General features: G+C 40.9%; 1 protein-coding gene across 1 annotated transcript; it reads right to left on the bottom strand.

Annotated features, from left to right (window-relative positions):
- Positions 1-19,948: 19,948 nt before the first annotated feature.
- Positions 19,949-22,918, bottom strand: LOC143532970 (pectinesterase-like). Its single transcript, XM_077027868.1, has 4 exons — positions 22,374-22,918; positions 21,807-21,944; positions 21,368-21,734; positions 19,949-20,640 (listed from the first exon to the last, which is right to left on the bottom strand). The coding sequence occupies exons 1-4, from the start codon at positions 22,851-22,853 to the stop codon at positions 19,949-19,951; spliced, it is 1,677 nt and encodes a 558-aa protein (XP_076883983.1). The 5' UTR covers positions 22,854-22,918.

Below are 22,918 nucleotides of genomic sequence, written 5' to 3'. Positions count from 1 at the left end.
TTGAAAGATTGCACTAGTTCACCGATCATAACGTCTCAATTAATTCACCAAAAATCACCACAGAAGCATACATATCTTAGGTTTCCAGAACATATTTTATCTTATTTTTATTCCACATATTTTTCTTATAATGACCAAAACATTACAGCAAACTCATATCAGTCAGATTCATGCGCAACAAAATGTTATTTGCAATTCCCGTTAAACGGAAAATCCAATAAATGCAAGACCACTTGGGTTTGGTTCCTAACTCAATGAGTCAACTTCCAGAAGTGGAACCAACCCAATTGGTCTCGTAGTTCATGAGATATAACATTTACAACATAACCTAACAGCAGGTCTAGCAGCTCAGCTTTGCACCACGTTTTTGTAAAATCATAAAAGCACACTTATACTTGTCCAAAAATTACAAACTTATACTTCATGAAAACTAGACTCAACCTAGTTTACTGCAGTACCCACAATCTCAACCAATTTTCACGTTTACACTTCGTTACAGTCACTTGAACATCGTACATACATTCTGTCCAGATTCTGTTCACATCAAAACTCAACAATTTAACTATCTATGGACCATAAATCAATCATATAACATGCTAGACACTACAACCACTATCCATGCATATCAATTACACCATACATACAAGATTAGGGTTTGTGTTTTAACTCAAATCAAAGACAACAATCAATCAAGCAACAACATCAATACTAGTTATCAATCATCATGAATTCAACAACCATCATGTTAACTCATACATACATATAAAAATCGGCTGCCTAGGGTTTTCAATTAACCCATTAAACATCAAAATCAAACAACAAGAAGGTAAAGGATGATCAAATATACCTTCCTAGCACCTAGTTCTTCAATCAAAGGCTTGAGTTGATGGTGTATATGTGTGTGAAAGTGGACGGCAGCCAAGAGGATGAGGCTTAAGGTTTCCGATCGGGATTTGGGTGGAAGAAAGAATAATAAGTTAGGGTTTGTAGTTAAGGTTATATTTATAGACATACTAGTTACACTCTAGTCCCTCTACTTTCAAGTATTGTTTTTCTAGCCTAACTAGCTTGTTTTCGTCTTGAGTTAACGTTTATAATCATGTTATCACATAACACATAAGTCTAACACATAATTATCACATAATTATTGTTTTGACGTTTTTCGTTTATTTATCAATCGTTTGCGTCAACTCGTTTGCGTTTCGGTGCAAATCCCGAAAGACTACACATGTAGTAAGTGTTAAGCGTCATTTAAACCCTAGTTTAAATGTAATGATGTGTGCGTTATAGATTCAATGATCTTAAAGTTTGAATTGACGGAGTTGAGTTAACGGAGTTAACCTGAAATTGACGATTGTCACATAAAGCAAGACTTGTAGCTCAAGGTTTTTCTCAGATGCCAGGAATTGACTATGAAGAAACGTATTCTCCTGTCATGGATACTATTACGTTTAGATATTTAATCAGCTTAGCAGTCTCTAAAAATTTAGAGATGCGCCTTATGGATGTTGTCACAGCTTACTTGTATGGATCACTAGATAGTGACATCTATATGAAAATTCCCGAAGGATTTAAACTCCCCGATGCAATAAGCTCAAAGCCTAAGGAAATGTATTCCATCAAATTACAAAGATCCTTGTATGGACTGAAACAATCTGGAAGGATGTGGTACAATCGTTTGAGTGATTATTTGATAAGCAAAGGATACACAAATAATCTTATTTGTCCATGTGTCTTCATCAAGAAGACAACATCAGGATATGTGATCATAGCTGTGTATGTTGACGATCTAAATTTAATTGGGACACAAAAAGAAATTAATGAAGCAATTGCTCTTTTAAAGAAAGAATTCGAAATGAAAGATCTTGGAAAAACCAAATATTGCCTTGGTTTACAAATTGAGCATATGCATAATGGGATACTTGTGCATCAGTCAACTTATACTGAGAAACTCTTAAAACGTTTCAATATGGACAAAGCAAATCCTTTAAGCACACCGATGGTTGTTAGATCACTCAATGCTGACAATGATCCATTTCGTCCTTGCGAAGATAATGAAGAGATTCTTGGTCCCGAAGTACCATACCTCAGTGCAATTGGAGCACTTATGTATCTTACTAACTGTACAAGACTTGACATTTCTTTTGCAGTTAATTTATTGGCAAGATTCAGTTCATCCCCTACTAAAAGACATTGGAATGGCATTAAACATATTTTTCGGTATTTAAAAGGAACTGTTGATTTAGGTTTATTTTATCCTAACGATTCAAAAGAAGGGTTAGTTGGTTATGCAGATGCAGGTTATTTATCTGACCCCCATAAAGCAAAATCTCAAACTGGATATGTATTTAAGAATGGAGGAACTGCGATTTCATGGCGTTCTCAGAAACAAACACTCATTGCAACATCTTCAAATCATGTTGAAGTCATTGCATTGCATGAAGCTTCAAGAGAATGTGTATGGTTAAGATCTATGTCACGACACATATTGATTTCTTGTGGACTAGAGAAAGATCGAATTCCAACTCCTATCTATGAAGATAATGCAGCTTGTGTCTCGCAAATGAAGGAATGATATATCAAAAGTGACAGAACAAAGCATATACCACCAAGATACTTTGAGTATACTCGAGACCTTATCAAAGACAATCAGGTTGAAATGAGATATGTCCAGTCCAGCAACAACTCAGCTGATCTTTTCACAAAAGCACTTCCCACAGCAACATTCAGGAAACATGTTCATGATATTGGCATGCGCCATGTACGAACAATGTAACGACCTGCAATTTGAGGGGGAGCTATATACTGCACTCTTTTTCCCTTAGCTAAAGTTTTTTCCCATTGGGTTTTCCTTTAGCAAGGTTTTTAATGAGGCAGTACTTCAAGACCCCGAAGTTTTGAAATGGTGTCATCCAAGGGGGAGTGTTATGAATCACCACCGACAACCTTACCGACAATATTGTATGACACCAAATTTCAAAGGCCATATAAACGTGTAAGAAAAGAAACATCCATGTGAATGGATGAACATTTTCAACACAAATTTAATGCATATGTTTCCTAAATAGTAAAAGTAGTTGTATATATATGAACCTTATGTAACAAAGGAAGCAACAATCGAAAGTTACTGAATATATATCTCTCTCATGTTTTTGTTTTCTGTCATCTTCAAATTGTTCAATACATTGATAGTCTTGTTATAATTTTAGTGGTAATATTATAACAAAATATCTTTTTTGCTTTCTAGATTTTATTAGCTTTTGTTAAAAAATAATCTTTAATTTAAAGAAAAAATATCTATTCTAGTTGTGGGTCCAATGCTTCAACATTTCCATCACCACATTTATTTGGAAAAAAATAAATTTTGAAAAGTCAACGAAACAAATGGCCGTTGGGGTCTTTCATTGTCTAGCCGTTGATCAGGGCAAAGCATGTGTGTTTCCCAACATCATTTTCTTCACTTTGTTATGTTTTTGCTTTTTATATTATATTTGAGGTTATGATGCAATTGTAAACCATTTCCTTTGTTCAAGTTGTATTTATTTAACAACTGTCTTGTAGCACCTTGTAATGATGTGTGGCCTGGCTTACATATTGAAATATCTGGACCGAGTAGCCGTGTGATAGCTGTAGAGATACGGTCACTTATGTGTATCTCCATGTATCACATTAGTGGAGACATTGTAAGTTGACTTGGTGTGAATACTGATTAGATTCAATTCGAACTTGACTTGTTTAATTTAACTGAGCTATAGTTCGGCTTGTTTTGAGTCTTATATTAAGCCTAATACGACGGGATTTCCATGCTTGTTATATATTACATGTATTATGCTATATCATTTAGTGTTTTTTATTATGATTGTATAGAACGATATTACTTATCGTTAAAACTCACAAGGGTGAATATGTTCTTGATTTTGAAGGTGTTAGAAGGATTTATTTGGAGTATAAGAGACAAATGGAAGTATATCAAGCAATGAATAACCGACATAAAGATATCATCGCGCAAACAACATTATGTATAGTGGCTTCGATGAAGGTTGACTTCATCGTGAGTTATCTTCACCATCTCAAAAACGTCTAAGTTTCGTAGAGGATCACCGTTACAAATTACTCACTCGCATAGGTAGTAATGATCTCCAGTGACTTCTTTTTTGAGGTAAAGTTAACATATACTTCCACCTAATGTTATACTTTGAAGCGATCAACAATACATATAAATGGTTACGAGTATGCAGTGGCGGACCCAGGAATTATTTTCTTGGGGGACGACATCGGGAATTAACACTAATCTTAAGGGGGCGATCGGGAATTTCACACACAAATAACACTAAAAAAAATTAAGGTGGGCGGCCGCCCCCTTACCCTCTACATAGTCATGGGGTATTTAAAACATCTACAAGGGATATTTGGTGGCCGCGCTTTTTCTAATAAAATGATGTTGGCATCTCTTCTTCAATTGGTGGGATTCCTGCTCATGTTCTCTTTGCCTTCTGTCATATCATTCAGGTAGTCCCTCTTAACCGACTATTTATAGAAGCCTTGAAAAGGTGATTGTATGGAATTATGGATGCTACATTGCTACCCTACCATAATATGCTTCCGTGCGTCTTCATTGCCTGCATTAATATTTATGTTGCTAAAATAAGATTGTTCAAATTTGCGACTAAAATCATGATTAAAACAACTGATTAAATTTAATACACAAGCAAATCAGTTAACCTTTTATTTCAGTGAAATTAATTAAATAATTAACGAAATTTTTATTTAGTTTACAAATTTTAATGCAAATTCAAAACATAAAAGATATGTTGGATATAGACTAAATAGTTATTTCTATAGTTGTGAAAGTTGGGCTTCGGCTCTTTTTAAAATTAAAAGGATTAAAATGGGCTGCATCATGAGTAATCAAACTGGCCCGGAAGTAAAATATGCAACTAATTTATTCTTCTCTATATGTTTATCGTTTATGTTAAACATTTTAGTACTTCATTTTAGAGGTTTAGTCAGTTTAACTATTTAAATAAGATTAACACAATAATGTTCACTACCCTCACATCCAGAGATGATCAGTTTGTAGAGTATGCATTGATGACCAGTTCCACTTATCAGCTATGACTAATAGTTGAAATAAAAACTTGTTTACTAATGTGTTAAAGACGTTCAATATCTCGTTTGATAAAAACAATTAAACGAGTTCAGTTGTAGTAATAATTGGTTTATAACATGCTGGATCTATTTAATCTGTATATATAATACATAAGTTTCTTATGGTATGATATTTTATTAAATGAAAAGAACAACCAAAACGTTAGATATGAGCCGAGAGTACTATGATAACATTTATGGATGATAATGGCAACCACGAGCAAATGTCCTTTGTACGTTTGCATTAATAATATGTGTTTTTTTTTTAATTCTTAGTCATCTAGGCCCCTACCAAAAATGCAATAATACAAAAGTTTGACATATTTCAAAAGGAAAATATAATACCAAAAGTTTCAGGATAAGTTTTAATGGGACAACCTAAATGAAAATGATAGATATTGTATGAACATATATATATATATAACATGATCACACGTTTTGTTGTCTCTCGTGAATGTTTTTAGTCCTAATTGTATTGGAGATCAATGGGAATGTTGTATGATTAGCAACACATGTGATGTTTTTAAGTTAAATAAGAAGTATGTTCGAAATTAAGATGAACATGAATAAAATATCTGAACCAAAACCGATCATAAATAGGTTTTGACTTTTGTTGACCAAAGCGAACCAGTTTTAACCCAAACCGGTTTCAAGTTTTAAATCGGTTTGTGCACCTCTAGGTTGGAGCGTTATCCGACTCTTGTTCGTGGGTTGGCGAGGCGATATGAACCCAACAGCAGACCCAACGACAAACCAAATATGTTTCCTGAGTAAATTATTGAGCAATGGTGCAGCGTGGTCACAGTTCAAAATCAGAAGTGTGACACTTTTTAAGTTTAAACAATAATAATAAAATTTACGACAACTGGATTCCAAAACCGAAAGCTACACTATCCAAGAAAACACGGGCTCTAACGTTGGATATCTACTTAGATTCCTAAAATCAAAAGCTCCCCTATCGAAGCACGCATAGGAACGTGCAGAGAAATAAGTAAAGCTGTAACATTAAGTTGCTAATCTTAGACATATACACAATTTTTTAAACAATGTATCGTTTAATAATGTTTGAAGATGAACACGCCAATTTAACGTTAGTTCAAACAGTAACATTAGAAGGCCTCAAAAACTTCAACCGGATACTAAAATCATGTAAATGGTAAAGTGAAAAAGAAAATTACATACCGAAAGCAATTGAGGATTTGAGGTTGTTCCATTATTCTCTACAAATGTTGAACCTGCACAAATTAGAAAACAGTTACCAAGATAACAGTTACCAAATCTGCACATTTACTTGGATTCCAACAAAAAATTGATTTTGCAATCTGCAATTACAGTTTGCAGCCACAAATTTCAGATTTTAAACACCTAAAATGCCCTTAAAATTTAATTTCAATACCCTTTTACTATGTAACATGTGTATGATCTAAATCACTATTACACGAAATTCATCAACAACAGCAGCAAATTAACACAATCCATGAGCAAGTGTGTTTTCTATAACACACAGACAATCATATACAATCATATACTATGTAACATGTGCCTACATCCCACCCTCCCCAGACCCTACCTATAGCTTTGCTGTTGGTGGGACTTCACTGGGTATGATTGATTGATTGATTGACAGACAATCATATACAAACCAATGAAAATCATCTCTGTATGGGTTTGATGAATAGTAATTACGTGAGAGGGCTGAAATGTTAGTTTTTAATATATATATATAATAAGGGTTAACTAATTTGCTTATAGCTAAATTTAGTGATTAATTTAAAAGTTGTTTAGTCGTCGTGGCTATTTGTGTAATATTTTTTGTGAACAAATACGTATAGTTGGGCATTGCGGCAGACCAGGTTAAATGCATTACATGCTTGAAAGCTACTATGCGTGGCAGCGAAAACACGGCGGGAGGTCGATCAGTATATGTTCGATTTGTTATGGTAAAGGTTATTTGGCAAAGGTTTATTACTAAAGTTAAGGGGCTAAAAAGTATATATATAAGTTGAAAGGGTAAAAATTTTATTACCAAATTTAAAAGGTCAAAAGTAAATATGTGAAATTAAAGTTGAAGGTGAAAAAATGTATGTACATGTAAAATTTTGTGTCAAAAATCTAAGTAACAAAAGTTTCTAAACAAAGTTGAGAGGTCAAAAGGTAATTAATAGTTCAATCAAAAACAATATCCAATAAAGAAGAGACATGACGACAAGATTATAGTATAGAGCCAAACTCCATACCTTGTAAAGTTGTAATTGTTCAAACCAGTGTTTTAAAAACCGGTTCAAACTGACATGTTGAACCGGTTAAACCGGATTTTGCGTAGTAGGCCGGTATTTTGAGTCCGGTATTTTTGACCGGTTTGCTAGAACATCGTACCGACGGTTTTTGTCTAAAATACCGGTTTTTACCGGCAAACCTGTTTTAAACCCGAGAAATTTTTGATATATGTGGCCCATATTTTTTCAAAAACACTTTTAACCAAACAATTAACATTTAAACGTGTAAACTTTATGACTATATTTATAAAATTGAGAGCTTTTGTATTATTTTTTTTTAATATGGATTGACTTTTGGATTATATCTTGTTATATGAATCATTTAGTTTTAGGCTATTTATGTATTTAAGTTACATTTATAACAAATTATAAGGTAAATTATTCAACCGGTTAAATCTCCCGGTTCAACCCGGTTTAACCAGTTGTAACATTTTTTAGCCCAATCCGGTACAAGTAAAATACCGGTTTTTAAAACATTGGTTCAAACAATTCGATGTCTCGCATCGCATTGATATGGAACCCCACACACACACTATATATATATATATATAAGGGTTCAAATAAGAATAAAAAGTTTTCTAATAATGGTAAGAACCAACAATTTTTTTACATTTGGCATTACAAATGATAGTGAAAGAACAATTTTAGGAAACTATGTCGGTTATAGTGATGCAAGCGTAATTCTAGAAAACTATGTCGGTTATTGATAATTTTAAATATCAACCATTGATAACATGATCAAGTGACTATGATTTATTTTTAGTCTTCATAGGAAACTACTTAATTTTAAGATAACCCTCCTATATATATATGTGTGTGAGAGAGAGAAACATAATAAATAAGAAAATATACAACAATCACTCATAGGATTGATCTCAAACATCAACTTTGTGGTGTGTCGTATAAAGATTTTCTGGTTATTGATCACATGAAAATGATAAGATTAAAAGAATTTTTACAAAATATATACAAAAAAAATGTAATAAAACACCTTTTTTTATCTTTTCTTTTTTTACATTTATCATCAACCTTCATTCACATTCCACCTATCCTTTATATCTATCACACACACTCACCTCTATAAAAATACTAATATCGATCAAACAGATTTTTATTTTTTTTATATAAATAACTAGTTTTTATCCCTCGTATTAAGGGAGATGTTTTATATTATTCGTTTAATTTTAATATATCCCTAATTTATATAAATTCCACATCAATAATCTGGTAAGATTAATTTTTAATTTAATGAGATGTTATAACCCGTTTAAGAATTATATGAGTTTGATAAGACTCAAGCCCGTGAATTCGGGTCAAATGCATGAGAAACCTCTATTTACAAAATAATGTAATTTGGTGGCTTGAAAGAATTTTGGGAGTTTTCATTTATATAAGATTTAAGATTAAGATTAAGATTAAGATTAAGATTAGACTTCCTTTTTTACACTCATATTTGTTTAAAAAACTATTGCGAGGGGTCTTAGAACGTGTTGCATTACATACCGCCAACAATCACGAAGCAGAAAGTTCAATGAATTGTACACATTATATATACTCATCCACCGACTGACGCGTGTCTCTTTCTCCTTCTCATTAATATAACATATAAAAATAACCCGTCGATCGTCTCTGTGGGTTGTTTTCATCTGATTACTAGGGTTTGAAGCTCTTTAGCTTCATGTTTAGGCAACGCCTATTGATGACCAGTCATTTCAGAGGCTTTAAGGCTGTGATGATATTTATTATCTGATTTCCGATTTTCCTTTCAGATGAGGTGTTATTTTTTGTTATTGTGTTTGTTAACGTTATGCTGCTGTGATGTTGGGTTCACTTTAAGTTTGTGACATTTCAACTTTTTTATTTGTTTGGTATTCTAACTGCTTGGGATGTTTACATGTAAACTTGATGGCTACATATCTGTAGTACTACAAGCACAAACTCGCAATGTGTGGGTACAAAAACTCAAGGGCCTTTTAACCATCGAATGAAGTCACAACCTGTTTTTGAAAAAATATACAATTTGGCTAACCATGAATATATATGATGCAAATTAAGATCAGTACTGAATTTGCACTTAACATTGTAGGTAAGTATGTATATATAAAACTAAGTTCCGGCCAACTTACTGACATGGCTGCTCCAATAAACAAATGACTATATGAACACCTCTAACACAAACTAAGCATGGAATCAACTCGGCCCGCAGCAACGTGCGGGTTCGATTACTTGTACATACTAAAACTTATCCACAAATGCAGGTAATATCTTCAAAATAATGTCACTACTCTTCCATTTTGGCCAATAAACATCAACTTAAAAACCTTTCAAAACAAACATACTGTATTCTTAATGAGTGTGTAAGTAACGGTCAACTTAGACATCTTAGTGTGGTACCTTAGGCCACGTGTATTTTTTTAAGACCCAACGCACATAACTTTAAAGCGAAAATGTAGATGAAAAACATTCTTCGCGTGAAGTCCTCGGCAACTCTTAGACTATGCGTAGTTAAAATTAAACACATTCGGACATTTTACGTCATGTGGTGCATAATCAGTTTTTGGGCATTTTGTAAAAAGTTGGTGTAGTGGAAAATGCCCCCCAAAACGCCTCTCTCTCACAAGACCCTCAAAATTCGTGTCACACCAGTGTTGTGTATAAAACACTTGGGCCAAAACGCCTAAAGAAAAGGGGGGGGGGGGGGTTGTTCCCTGGCTTTTTATGGCCAAAATGCTACAACTAGCGGCGACTATGGATGGTCTTCATGCTATATAGTACACAAATATTTAGCAATGTAAATATGAGAAAATGATCAACAGCATTTTGTATTTAATTATTCATACAATATAGATACAATGAAAAAGAAATATAACCTATATGTAATTAATACTAACAATAATATTTTGAGCATGACCTTGACTTTAACTATAACTTTTGACTAGATAATTAGTACCAACAATAATGTGTGTCTAATAATTAAACGTTAGCATAACTTAGCTCAATATATGAAGAGGTAGGTCCCAGCAGAGCCCAGTTGGACCCGCAAGACTCACCTTAAACAGGGACGTCTGCGCAGAGACCAACTGGATCCGCAGGACCAACCATGCTCAGAGACGTGACGTCCTTACGCGCAGTACGCAAGCTGGTCCCGCAGGAAATGCCTCCCAATGGTGAAGGACTCCGCCTGTCCCCGCAGCCTCGGATACAAGCCATTAGGGAAGGCCACCCGCGCAGCATGGCTACACGCACAAGGCACTTAGCTCTCAATCGTTCAGTGTCACCTGAAGGAATGAGCCAAGCCGGGAGCAATCCCGCACAGAGGCGGGAGGGGGAATACTCCCGCCCAAATAAGCCAGTCCGTATACTGAAGGATCTTTTACTGTACCTGACGAGGTATGGGCAAAAGATCTGATCAGAGATGCGACAGCTCACTGACAGCAGCATGGCAGACAGCACGCCACAGCACTGTGACCAATAGCCGCCGCCTACCCACCAACTCCTGCCATACCACGTGCCTAGCCTGTAGTTGGCAGAAGAGGAAGAGTGCACGACACGCCTGCTCTGTGTCAGCCGCTACCTATCCACCACTCACAGGCAGGGCACGTGCATAGGTTACAGTTGGTAGCGTGTTGGGCCGGCTAAACCCCTTGGAAACCTACCTTCGGCTATAAATACCACAAATGGTATGATCATCATATCTTATCATATCTTATTACATTATCATCATAATATACCTGATATCTGCTCTAGCAATCTCTTAATATACTTTTATATTTAAAGAGCAATCTAGTCTGATTCTCACGCCGGAGGGTGGTCACAAGGAGGAACCCCCCTCTTCTCAGTGACGAGCTCACGGTGTCTGTTTTGCAGGTTATCAGAAGAACCATCTTCCAAGGGTCTAACCCCTCGTGGGAAACATCTCTCCAACCCCCAGGTTACCAGTAACCTGCCCGGGGTCCGGTTAGTGTTTCTTCATTGGCGCCATCCGTGCATAAAGCTAGAACTACAATTTTCTCCAGTTTTTTCAAAACTTTATACAAAAGATGGTTAGAGAAATTCCGGTAACCACAACCCCAGCTATTGGGGGGAATACCGGCAACACAGTTTTTACAAACACTACTCCGGCTACCGAAGCCGGAGCAAGTGAAGTAAATTTTACGAACACTACCCCACTTACTAAAGCAGGGGCAAGTGCAGTAAATGACCGCCTACTGGGATCCACCGATACCCAGTTTGAAAAACGAAGACTCCCCCGCCAGACTCTCGACGAAGTCAAGGCATGGGCGGAGGCACGACAAAAGGAATTCCAGGCTGAGTTGAACGAACGCTTGCGTTCCGTGCAACAGGCCGACGAATTCGAATACTGGGAGGATGACTCGGAGGAATCCGACTCCGACGCGAACCCTCGTCATAAGGCAAAAGGGAAGCGTAAAGAAACGGAAACCCAACCGAAAAGGCATTTTGGACAAGCCTTCAAACCAAAAAGCATAGATGGAAGTCCACGAGACTTCTCTAAAACGTTCAGACCAAACGTTACAAATGCAGGAACGTCCAAATTTGCAAGGGACATTGCTGAAGCAATTGCCCCGAAAAGTGCTAAACAAATGCCTAACATAGGCACATATGACGGCCTATCTGATCCAGACGATCATTTGAACAGGTTCATAGCGGGGGCAACCGTTAGCAATTGGACGGAACCCACGTGGTGTTACATGTTCCAAATGACGCTGGTGGGGGCTGCTAGGGCTTGGTTTGATCGTTTACCGGTTAACCACATTTACGACTGGGCAGACTTCCAGCAGAAGTTTAGCCAACACTTCAGCCAGCAGCGAAAGTATACCGAGGAGCAATGGACAATCCTCAAATGCACACGGGAAGAAGATGAATCTCTGCCAAACTTCATCACTCGCTTCAACTCAAAGAAGTTAAGTTTGGGCTATATCAGCGAGGATCTTGTTCGCGCAGCCTTCATCCAGGGCGCGCAAGACCCAGAGCTTATCCGCACCCTAACGGGTAAAGATGGAATGCCATCCACATGGGATGGCATCATGACAGCAGCCAAACGCTATGCGGAAACGGAGAAGCAACTGGGTAGAGACCTTCCGCAGAACACAAACCTTTACACCCAGAGGACGAGAGAGGACAACGTCCTCACCGCCCGATTGAACAAAAAACGGAAGCAAGGCATTTGGCAGTCAAGGGTAAACTTTGACACCTCATCCGGCTTACAGCACCGATTGGGTGAAAGGGATAATGTAAAGCCGCACCGGAACTCCAGATGGACGCCACTTACCAAAAGCGTCACTGACATATTTGCTACTGAGGAGCTCCCATGGCCAAAGCCTCCAGTAATCCGGCATCGTCACGATGCTGATCGGAGCAAGTACTGTGACTATCACAGAACAAAAGGCCACAACACTGAAGAATGCATAGACGTAAAAGACATGGTCGAAACATTCGTCAGAGATGGGACGCTCGCGCACCTCGTGGCGAAATAAAAGCTAGGCAGGCGAGTGCGTATAGAACCCCAGCTGGGGAAAACACGAACCAATTCCAGCTTCAAAAACGAGACTACATGCTGCGTAAAGAACGAGATCCCGAACCAGGTGCGTATCGGCTCGATGGCACTCCCATCCCAACATGGAAGGGAGTTCAATTACACAGTTTGCATGTAATCAATTCCAATTTGTAAAGAGAAGGCCAAGAGCCACTTCTAATGGAAATGATTCTCTTTAAGAATATCGAAGCTGATGATTTTACATTTATACTTTTCTGGACACTAATATGCCGGTTTTCACCGCATAATTACGTGAAGTCATTGCATGGGAAGGCGGTCCTACCCGCACGAACCCAATAACGTGACAAACCTTCACGCATGTCAGTTGAAGGGGAAAAAGTTCAGCACCCAAAAATGAAAGTGCCGGTCTATCCGCATGAATCAGTAAGGAAACTGAATAATAACCTGTCAACAACCGCGCGTCGAACGGTTAAAACTATCCAACACTGGTGACGACATTCACATTACGTGAAGTCGTTGCGTGGGAAGGCGGTCTTACCCGCACGAACCCAATAACGTGGCAAACCTTCACGCAGGTCAGTTGAAAGAGTTCATCCCATTAAATGAAAGTGCCGGTCTATCCGCATGAATCATGAAAGGAAAATGAACACTAACCTATCGACAACCGCGCGTCGAACGGTTCAAAACAAAATTCTTAAAAAGATGAGAAAAACCTACACGCAGGTCAGATAAGGGTAAAGTTCTGCCATCCTACTAAGTGCAAGTGACGGTTCTACCCGCACAATCACGAAAGAGGAAGCAAAACTTCACCTATTATCAACCACGTTCAAAGGTTAACTTATCCTCAAAAGATGAGAAAAACCTACACGCAGGTCAGATAAAGGTAAAGTTCTGCCATCCTACTAAGTGCAAGTGACGGTTCTACCCGCACAATCACGAAAGAGGAAGCAAAACTTCACACCTATTATCAACCACGTTCAAAGGTTAACTTATCCTCAAAAGATGAGAAACCTACACGCAGGTCAGATAAGGGTAAAGTTCTGCCATCCTACTAAGTGCAAGTGACGGTTCTACCCGCACAATCACGAAAGAGGAAGCAAAACTTCACACCTATTATCAACCACGTTCAAAGGTTAACTTATCCTAAAAAAGTAAGAAAAACCAGCACGCAGGTTAGATAAAAGTTAAAGTTTAGCCATCCTACCAAGTGCAAGTGACGGTTCTACCCGCACAATCACGAAGGAGGAAGCGAAACTTTAACCCACTATCAACCACGTTCAGAGGTTCTTATTCTGAACACTTGGAAAATTGCTAATTTAAACTAAGTATGCAAGTCATAAGTTTATAAAGCAAGGAGCCCAAAGAAGGAAATAACAGTCTTATACGCAAAAAGATTAATATTTCAATGATGTATTACAACAGTGGCCGGGTAACTACCCGCCTAAAAGAAATCTATACAAAGCTAAGTCGATCCTAGCGGTGGGAAGAGATCTTCAGGATCAGGCTTCAGGGCCACCTCCGCTTGGACCAGCACCGTCTGAGCGTGGCTGCCCAAGGAAAGCCTTAAGGATGTTTAGCCCATCATCAGCAGCAGCAGCCTCATTCACCTTCTCCACCACTGGATGCGGGAAGGCAGCGTACTGGTTCACAGCTTGGTCATAAGCAGCTTCAGTATTAACATTGAATAAAGGGAAGTTGGAGGGCGGAAAGCCTCTCTCAGCAAACCCTAGACCAAGCAGGAAGCCAGTCTTCTCCCCATCCTCATGAGAAGCGTTGAGGGCTGCGCTCATCGCATCGTCATAAGAGGTCTCTGAAAGGACCCGACGCGCAACCTACAAAAGAATACAAGTTAGAACATTTTCTAATTACGAGCGGAAAGCGTAAAGAAAAAGATAAAGATACCTGAGGCAACGCTTCTCGAAGCAGCCATTGGAGGGTAGCTTGACTTTCTTTGTAAGCACGTTCGGCTCCGTTTTTATCAAGGTTGGCAAGTTGAACTTCCTTGGCGGCAGCCTCTTCGACGCTTTTGAGTTTCCTTTCAGTGCGGTCAAGCACCCCCCTCTGGTCAAGGATCTCCTGCAGCTTCTTGGCATCTTCCATTGCCAAGGCGTCATGAGCATGCTGAAGAACCTTTAATTTGCATTTAAGCTGCTCATTCTCTTCGCGAAGCGGCTCAACAACAGCTTCAGCCTTGGCAGCCCTCTCAGTTGAGTTTCGCGCAGTCTCCTTGGCCAGCCGAAGCTGTTCATTCACAGCTTGGGCAGCCTTGGAGCGGGCCTCGAGTCGCGCCTGGACTTCAACCTCGAGGGCCTTGAATGCCTTCTCCTTCTCGGCTGCGGCAGCGGCCAACTGCCGGTTCTCCTCCCGAAGAGCCCGCGCTTCAGATACATCTTTGGCGCGAGCTGCTTTTAACTTGTCGTTTTCACGACAAAGCAGCTCGACGCGGGGCTGCGTCCGGGCCTGGAGAACCCGAAGCTCATTGGTTAGCCTACCCTCTTGGTAGCTAGCCATGGCTTCCCCCAACGCACCATGAGGAGCAGCGTGGCGAGCCCAGTCCACGCACTCCACAGGGGTGCGAAGGGTTGTTCCTCGGCGTATGTTCCATCTTGGAACATACACTTCATTGGAATCCGACACTGCAAAAGAAACAAAGGCAGTTAGGAAAAGATGATAAAAATATATAAGGGAAAAAGAACCCTACGTACCTGTAGGGTCAATAACAGGCCGATAGCCGCCAAACCCATCACCTGAACCTAAAGGAAATCCATCCAACAGGTCAGGCAGACGGGAAGGTGGCATAGATCGGCGGGAAGCCTGGCGCATACCTGATGGTCCGGCCGTCGGTGCCGGTGGCGCAGGTATAGTGGCAGCCGCTGTGGTAGCCATGTTTGGCGCCACCTCCTCAGCAACAGTAACCGCCGGCTCCGTGAAAGATGCTGTAAAAATTGCACTCACGGCCGGCGGAGACACCTTCTCAGCTGGAACAGCCTCAGGAAGGCTGGAACCAGCGGAAGCAGGCGTAGACGCCTGGGTCGACGCCTCGGGAAGGCTGACCGAGCCTACCGTCATTGGCGGGGGAATACTTGCTCCAACTCCACCCTGGAATGCGTCAACATCCACACCTGCACAAGCAAAAGTGTTAGAAAAATTTATTTGAAACAACAAATCTAGACAAGAATTATGGGGGTACTCACGGGGTTTCTTGAGCTTGAACGCACGGACGAGCGGGGGCGAACCCGATGGAGCCGGCCTCTTGACACCGGTAACCGTCGTCGTCGCTGCCTCCCCGGAGGTAACACCTGCAGCCTCCGGAGCGGTGGTCTCCTCACCACCGGGCTTCCCCGCCACCTCTGCATTATCTGACTCCGAGTCAGATAGGACTACCGGGTCGGCCGTAGAGGCCACCTTCTCCTTGCCCTTCCCGACGGCAGCCTTTTTCTTCCGCACCAGTGGAGGACCTTCTGCGGATTCCTCAGAAGAAGAAATGTCATGAACTCCAGCAGCAGGCACAGCATTGAGAGGTTCAGGGTAGAAGATAGGCTTACCTGGCCGTCGGTGGCTCAGGATCTCTTGGCCTGGCGGGTAAACCTCCACGAACCGACCCGCGGTCTGCTCTAAGATGGGCAACTCGTTCTCGTCCAGAGCACGAGTACCCATCCGCGCGGGACCATCTTCCTCCCGCGGGTTCAGGAGCGACTGAAGATCGTTCCCCTCTGAAATCAACAAGAAAGTTAGTAAAAATCGAAGTCAGCAAAATGAAACAAGACGTACCATAAGGGACAGAGTTCGAACCATATTCAAGGACGATCGGAACCTTATCCGCATTCGCCGCCTTCCACACCCGGCTCATCCCCAACATCACCATCGCCGACTCCGGAAAACGGAAAACCGGGGACTGGACCCGGGAAATCTTCGAGAACCATTCCGCCTCCTCGTAGTTGAGGGCGGGAAGGTTCGGAAGCGCCTGGCCATTCTTGAACTTCATGGCGATGGGGATGGCGCGAGCGGATATGAAGAAGAACTCTCTTCTCCATGAGCGAAGACTCCGCTCGGTGGTACAAATCTTTAAACCCTTGATACGGGTTGTAAGAGTGTACCACCCTTGGATGCACCTCCATGTATAGAAGGTCATCAGGCGATCAACGAGGGGCTCAAGGCCCAGTATCCGGCACACCCACTCAAAGTGCCGGACCTTGGCAATGGCCATGGGGTGCACCTCTGTCAGGTGCACACCGTGCCTCTCTAGGACACGGTACACAAACTTTGTCAACGGAAACCTAAGGTTCCCGTAGACAAAGAATGCAGCATAAACCCCGATCTTGCCACTAGGGGCATCGTACACAGTATGGTGGGGTTCAGGAAACTCAGGCTCGAGAGACTCGAGCATGAACTTCCTGATGATATACTGGTACAGATCGACAGGAAGAGAGCACTGGCATTCGCCAGCAGTCTTCTGGTCATCAGCATCATGAGAAGACATGGTGGAAGAAAGACGAAAAGAGATTTCAGGGTAATGCTTTACTGAACAGAAAAATTCGCCGGAAATTACTTGAGAAGAAGAGATGAAAGTGGAAAGTGTGAATTGCAAATAACCCTCTCCCCCTTTATATAGTAATCGCAATTAATGCGGTGAATTTAATGCGGAGGAGAGAGAAATCAAATGTGCAATGAAACTATGACACGTGGCAAAAAGCAAGCTGGCAACAGCTGTTGAAAGGACGTGTGCCAGTAATTTCGCGGCCACGCGCCCGAAAAATCGCTCCCACGCGCCTGAAAAAGCGACTGGAATGACCATGTTCTGTCACGTCACCATAACTTCCTGCACGTCCTGACACAGTCAGAAGAAACCGTCGCACGACGTTTCAGAGGTTTATCTTTTCACCAACTCTTCGAATTTCAAAATTCAAAATTCGAAAGTATTAAAAAAGTAAGCGGGAAAATACCCCTTACCCCTTGGCAAGCAAGTAACCGTAAGACGGATGCGGGTACAGTGTAAAGGCAAAACCCTTCACATACCTAGCACCCGCAGGGAATTGAAGCCAAATAAACCTTGGCAAACAAGTAACCGTAAGCCGGCTGCGGGTACAATGTTAAGGCAAAACCCTTCACATACCTAGCACCTGCAGGGAATTGAAGCCAAGAACCTTGGTGAACAAGTAACCGTAAGACGGATGCGGGTACAGTGTTAAGGCAAAACCCTTCACATACCTAGCACCCGCAGGGAATTGACGCCAGGAATACCTTGAGAGTAAAGTAACCGTAAGACGAGCGCAGGTACAGTGTTAAGGCAAAACCCTTCACATACCTAGCGCTCCGCTGGGAATTGAAATCAAGAAGGATCTTCTGGGCAATGCTTGCGGAAACGGAAATAGCATCCCCGCATAGCGGGAACATCGAGAACTACGTTGTTTGAAGCTCCAGGATGGAATTGGTGGTCTTAACATAATTGATCACTATGTTCAAAACTACCAAAACCTCATGGAAAATACATACAACTGGGACTCAATGCTCCTGACTTGCGAGGAGGTTACAGACCTACCCGCATCATACCCAAAGACCAAGCAGGAAACTCGGGCATTTCTGCAAGTGACAAGGACTTCCGCGGAAAGAATCCCCATGGAAAACCTTACAAAACCCTTTTCAAAACCCTTTGCTCAAGTCCAAAAGTTCACCTCACTTCATTAAACACTCATGAGAAGAACATTGGACTGGGGGGACTTGAAGAGGTAGGTCCCAGCAGAGCCCAGTTGGACCCGCAAGACTCACCTTAAACAGGGACGTCTGCGCAGAGACCAACTGGATCCGCAGGACCAACCATGCTCAGAGACGTGACGTCCTTACGCGCAGTACGCAAGCTGGTCCCGCAGGAAATGCCTCCCAATGGTGAAGGACTCCGCCTGTCCCCGCAGCCTCGGATACAAGCCATTAGGGAAGGCCACCCGCGCAGCATGGCTACACGCACAAGGCACTTAGCTCTCAATCGTTCAGTGTCACCTGAAGGAATGAGCCAAGCCGGGAGCAATCCCGCACAGAGGCGGGAGGGGGAATACTCCCGCCCAAATAAGCCAGTCCGTATACTGAAGGATCTTTTACTGTACCTGACGAGGTATGGGCAAAAGATCTGATCAGAGATGCGACAGCTCACTGACAGCAGCATGGCAGACAGCACGCCACAGCACTGTGACCAATAGCCGCCGCCTACCCACCAACTCCTGCCATACCACGTGCCTAGCCTGTAGTTGGCAGAAGAGGAAGAGTGCACGACACGCCTGCTCTGTGTCAGCCGCTACCTATCCACCACTCACAGGCAGGGCACGTGCATAGGTTACAGTTGGTAGCGTGTTGGGCCGGCTAAACCCCTTGGAAACCTACCTTCGGCTATAAATACCACAAATGGTATGATCATCATATCTTATCATATCTTATTACATTATCATCATAATATACCTGATATCTGCTCTAGCAATCTCTTAATATACTTTTATATTTAAAGAGCAATCTAGTCTGATTCTCACGCCGGAGGGTGGTCACAAGGAGGAACCCCCCTCTTCTCAGTGACGAGCTCACGGTGTCTGTTTTGCAGGTTATCAGAAGAACCATCTTCCAAGGGTCTAACCCCTCGTGGGAAACATCTCTCCAACCCCCAGGTTACCAGTAACCTGCCCGGAGTCCGGTTAGTGTTTCTTCAATATACGTGGATACATTTTGTAACATAACTAATTTTAAGTAGAGAATCATACACAATGATATAAAAAGAGTTAAAAAAGAGTATGATATGCAATTTCAACACTGAACAGTCTACACTCATATTTAAATCCACATATCAAAGTAGTTGCCAATTTCTCGAGATTATTTATATAAAATTGGTCTAATTGGTCTTATTGTATACTTAAAAATTATAAAAACGAAATCATTAACATGTTAAAGCAGGTACAAAACATACACAAAGTAATACACTTACCATAACTTATTCAAACTTATTTCAATTACAACTCAAGCACATCACAAGTCACAACCCAAGTGAGAAAGGAAAGCCAGTGGCTCTTAACCAACTACCACCACCAATAAAGTTACCAGCAGTAAAACCTTGAGCTTCAGTAGCACTTGTAATCACTCTATACCCTCTCCACGTCACTCTGTTCGCCGTACTTGCACCTGCACCTGTATTCTGATACTCCCCATAATACAACGTATCAAGTGCAAAATTTCCACTCCATGGAAACCACCCCGCCGGGTTTATCACATCACTTATCGTCGATTGCATCACCACAGTTCTCGAATATTCTCTCCACGGTCGTCCAAGATACGTAGGAAAACTCCCTTGCACGGCTCGAAGGTCTGAAGTGGCCCCAATTCGTGATTTTTGAATCACGATACCAGTGTTTTGGTTAGGGTCACTTCGACCTTGAGCTGTGACCATGTTACGTTGGTTTGGGTTGGGTCGGCGGGCGTGGATGTCGCAGTCTTGGAACACGGCTGCGGCATTGCCAAAAATGAAGTCAACTGTGCCTGCTATGAAGCAGTTGATGTAGAACTGACGGTTGGAGTGGACGTAAAGAGTGTCTTGGTATGCTAACATGTCACATTGGTAGAATGCTGAGAGGTCGGACCCGACACGTAGAGCCACTGCTTGGTTGCCTGATGGCCCCGCCGTGTTTTGGAACGTTATGTCTCGTGCTAGGAATCCAGCTCCCACAGCAGCTGCAATCAAAAGTTGGAAGATTGTTAGTAACTTAATATTATTAATAATGAGTCATATGACATTATGACCGGCCAGTGACAGTGTCGGTAGTATTTTTAAATTGTTAGTTGAGAAACAGTCAATTGCAAAAGGTTTAAAAACAATTGAACACAACACACATCATTCCAATCCACCAGCAAGCAGATGGCGCATAAACTCTTCTTTGGTTCTCCTCTTTGAATCTCCGGTAGTCGCGGCCCTTCGATTATCCGGTCTACCTCTCTGCATCTCCGATTCTCCGGCATCCTCGTAGTTGCAGCGGTGCCACCGGCCACCGAACGGCCGAACCCTATGTTCATGTCTTATCATGTATACCTGGTATTAACATGTTTGTGCTTGGGATACAAATACACGATATTTTTCGTGTCATGTACAAGTATATACATGTTTCATGTTCATGTCTGTGTCTTAATGTGTACGTCAAAGGGACCCACAATAGATTAAAAAAGAAGTTAGTTATGAAATAGACATTTTAACTCGAACAATTTGCAAATTGAATAAACAGGCCTTTTAAAATATGGACATTTTTAAAACCAAATAAGCACCGTCATTTAAAACAAATAAATTTAGTCGATAAAAAATCTTTAAATTTATAATGAAGTTCACTTTATAAGAAGTGCCACTGAGCTAAAAGTCAATGTTTATGTTCGTAACATTTTAGTACAAGAAAATCACGAATTAACTGACCGACAGTGGCGGAATTGAAGGTGGTGCTACCGCCAGCTACACTTCTACTTCCGGTGATTATGGTGGTAGTTCTACCGGAGCCCAAAAACATTATGTTCCTTTTACCACTTGGAATATTCACATTTTCCCTATACACACCCGCAGCTATCCGAATCACATACCGTGTGCTCAAAGATGGTGCGGCCGCAACCGCGGCCGAAACCGTCGTAAAATCCCCACTACCATCTGCCGCCACCACCACATTAGCCGTCACGGTCCTTGACTGCAACAACCTACGGTCACCGGCCGACAACCACTCCGGCCACTTCACACCGTCATCATTCTCATCATTTATTAATTTCCTCCCGTTGACTTGGACTTGGTCAACCTATTAATATATAATGTAATGTTATTATGTATACAAGTTATTTTATATGGTATCAGAGCCTATTAATATTACCATATCCGTGTCCGTCAAGTTCTTAATCAATGCCAACGAATTACTACATAGCTTCTCGGCGTGAACCTCCCCGTCGATCAATGATTTTCGGAGATCCCGGTCGTGTTTATTGTGCGAAAACCCATCGATGCATGTTTCCTGGTATTGGAATGTATAATCAGATTAGGACCCCACAAGCTTATTAAATTAGTTAGATTTTTCTTAAAAGAAAAAAGGAAATGAAAAAAAATATAATTAACTATCGTGTTTCCAAGTTAAAAGAAAATAAAAACCAACACAAAGATATTTATGTGTTTATAATATTTTCTTCTTAATCTCACAAATTCAAAATGTAGAAAAAAATAAGCATCAATTCTCTTTTTATTTCTCTCGTTTTCTATTTATTTATTTCATTAAAACAAATTATGAAACATGATTTTTCCGACATTCTCTCAAATCCTTTTTTCCCTTGTTAAACTAGACCCGGGAACATAACAGTAATGTCTGTAACTCAGTATATAATAAGCAATTGTGTTCAATAATAATCGAGTCATTGTTTATAACCTTACATGGTATCAGAGCAAATACCTGGTTTGTTAGCGTGGTGCTCATTAGCGTAATCACGTCATCCACGTGACGACGAATCCCTTTTTTCGTCGGATACGTTTCCAAATAACTAATAATTTCTTTAATTTCTTCAAGCGTCTCAGCCACCATTTCCAGACAATCATGAAGCGCAATCTTCTCACGTTTAGTGAGATCAGTCTTCACCATAAGCTTCTTGATGGTGAAATAGTTCCTTTCGATTATTTCCTTTGTTTTATTGACCGATAACTCGATAACATCTTTATGGCTCTTAACTTTGTTGGTCATGTAAGGGATTTCGGATATTGTGGAGTAGCATAGGTCAGGATGGAGTGTGACACTGCACGATGATTTTACGATGTTGTGAGCTTTGGTGTTGCTTGTGGATTGAGCCGATATAAATAATACCGAAGAAAGAATGGTTAGGAAGATAATTTTCCTCTTGCCGGAATCCAACATTCCGGTTAACAGGTTGTTGATCATTAATATTATAGTGCTGAGGAGATGAAGTGATGTAAAAATGGACGTTGTGACTGGGGTTTATGTCA

This window comes from Bidens hawaiensis, unplaced genomic scaffold (genome assembly GCF_021521415.1).
Source record: "Bidens hawaiensis isolate Kalapana, Puna unplaced genomic scaffold, B.hawaiensis_p1.1 tig00009570_1, whole genome shotgun sequence".
In the NCBI taxonomy this organism is placed as follows: domain Eukaryota; kingdom Viridiplantae; phylum Streptophyta; class Magnoliopsida; order Asterales; family Asteraceae; genus Bidens; species Bidens hawaiensis.
The sequence above is the reverse complement of the archived record's forward strand: the minus strand, read 5'-3'. Positions and strand labels throughout refer to the sequence as shown.

Coding starts and splice junctions, on each gene's coding strand:
- LOC143532970 (XM_077027868.1), bottom strand. CDS start 22,853: ATGATCAACAACCTGTTAACCGGAATGTTGGATTCCGGCAAGAGGAAA. Junction 21,735..21,806: donor ACTTGACGGACACGGATATG/GTAATATTAATA, acceptor ATATATTAATAG/GTTGACCAAGTCCAAGTCAA. Junction 20,641..21,367: donor CTTCAATTCCGCCACTGTCG/GTCAGTTAATTC, acceptor TTTTGATTGCAG/CTGCTGTGGGAGCTGGATTC.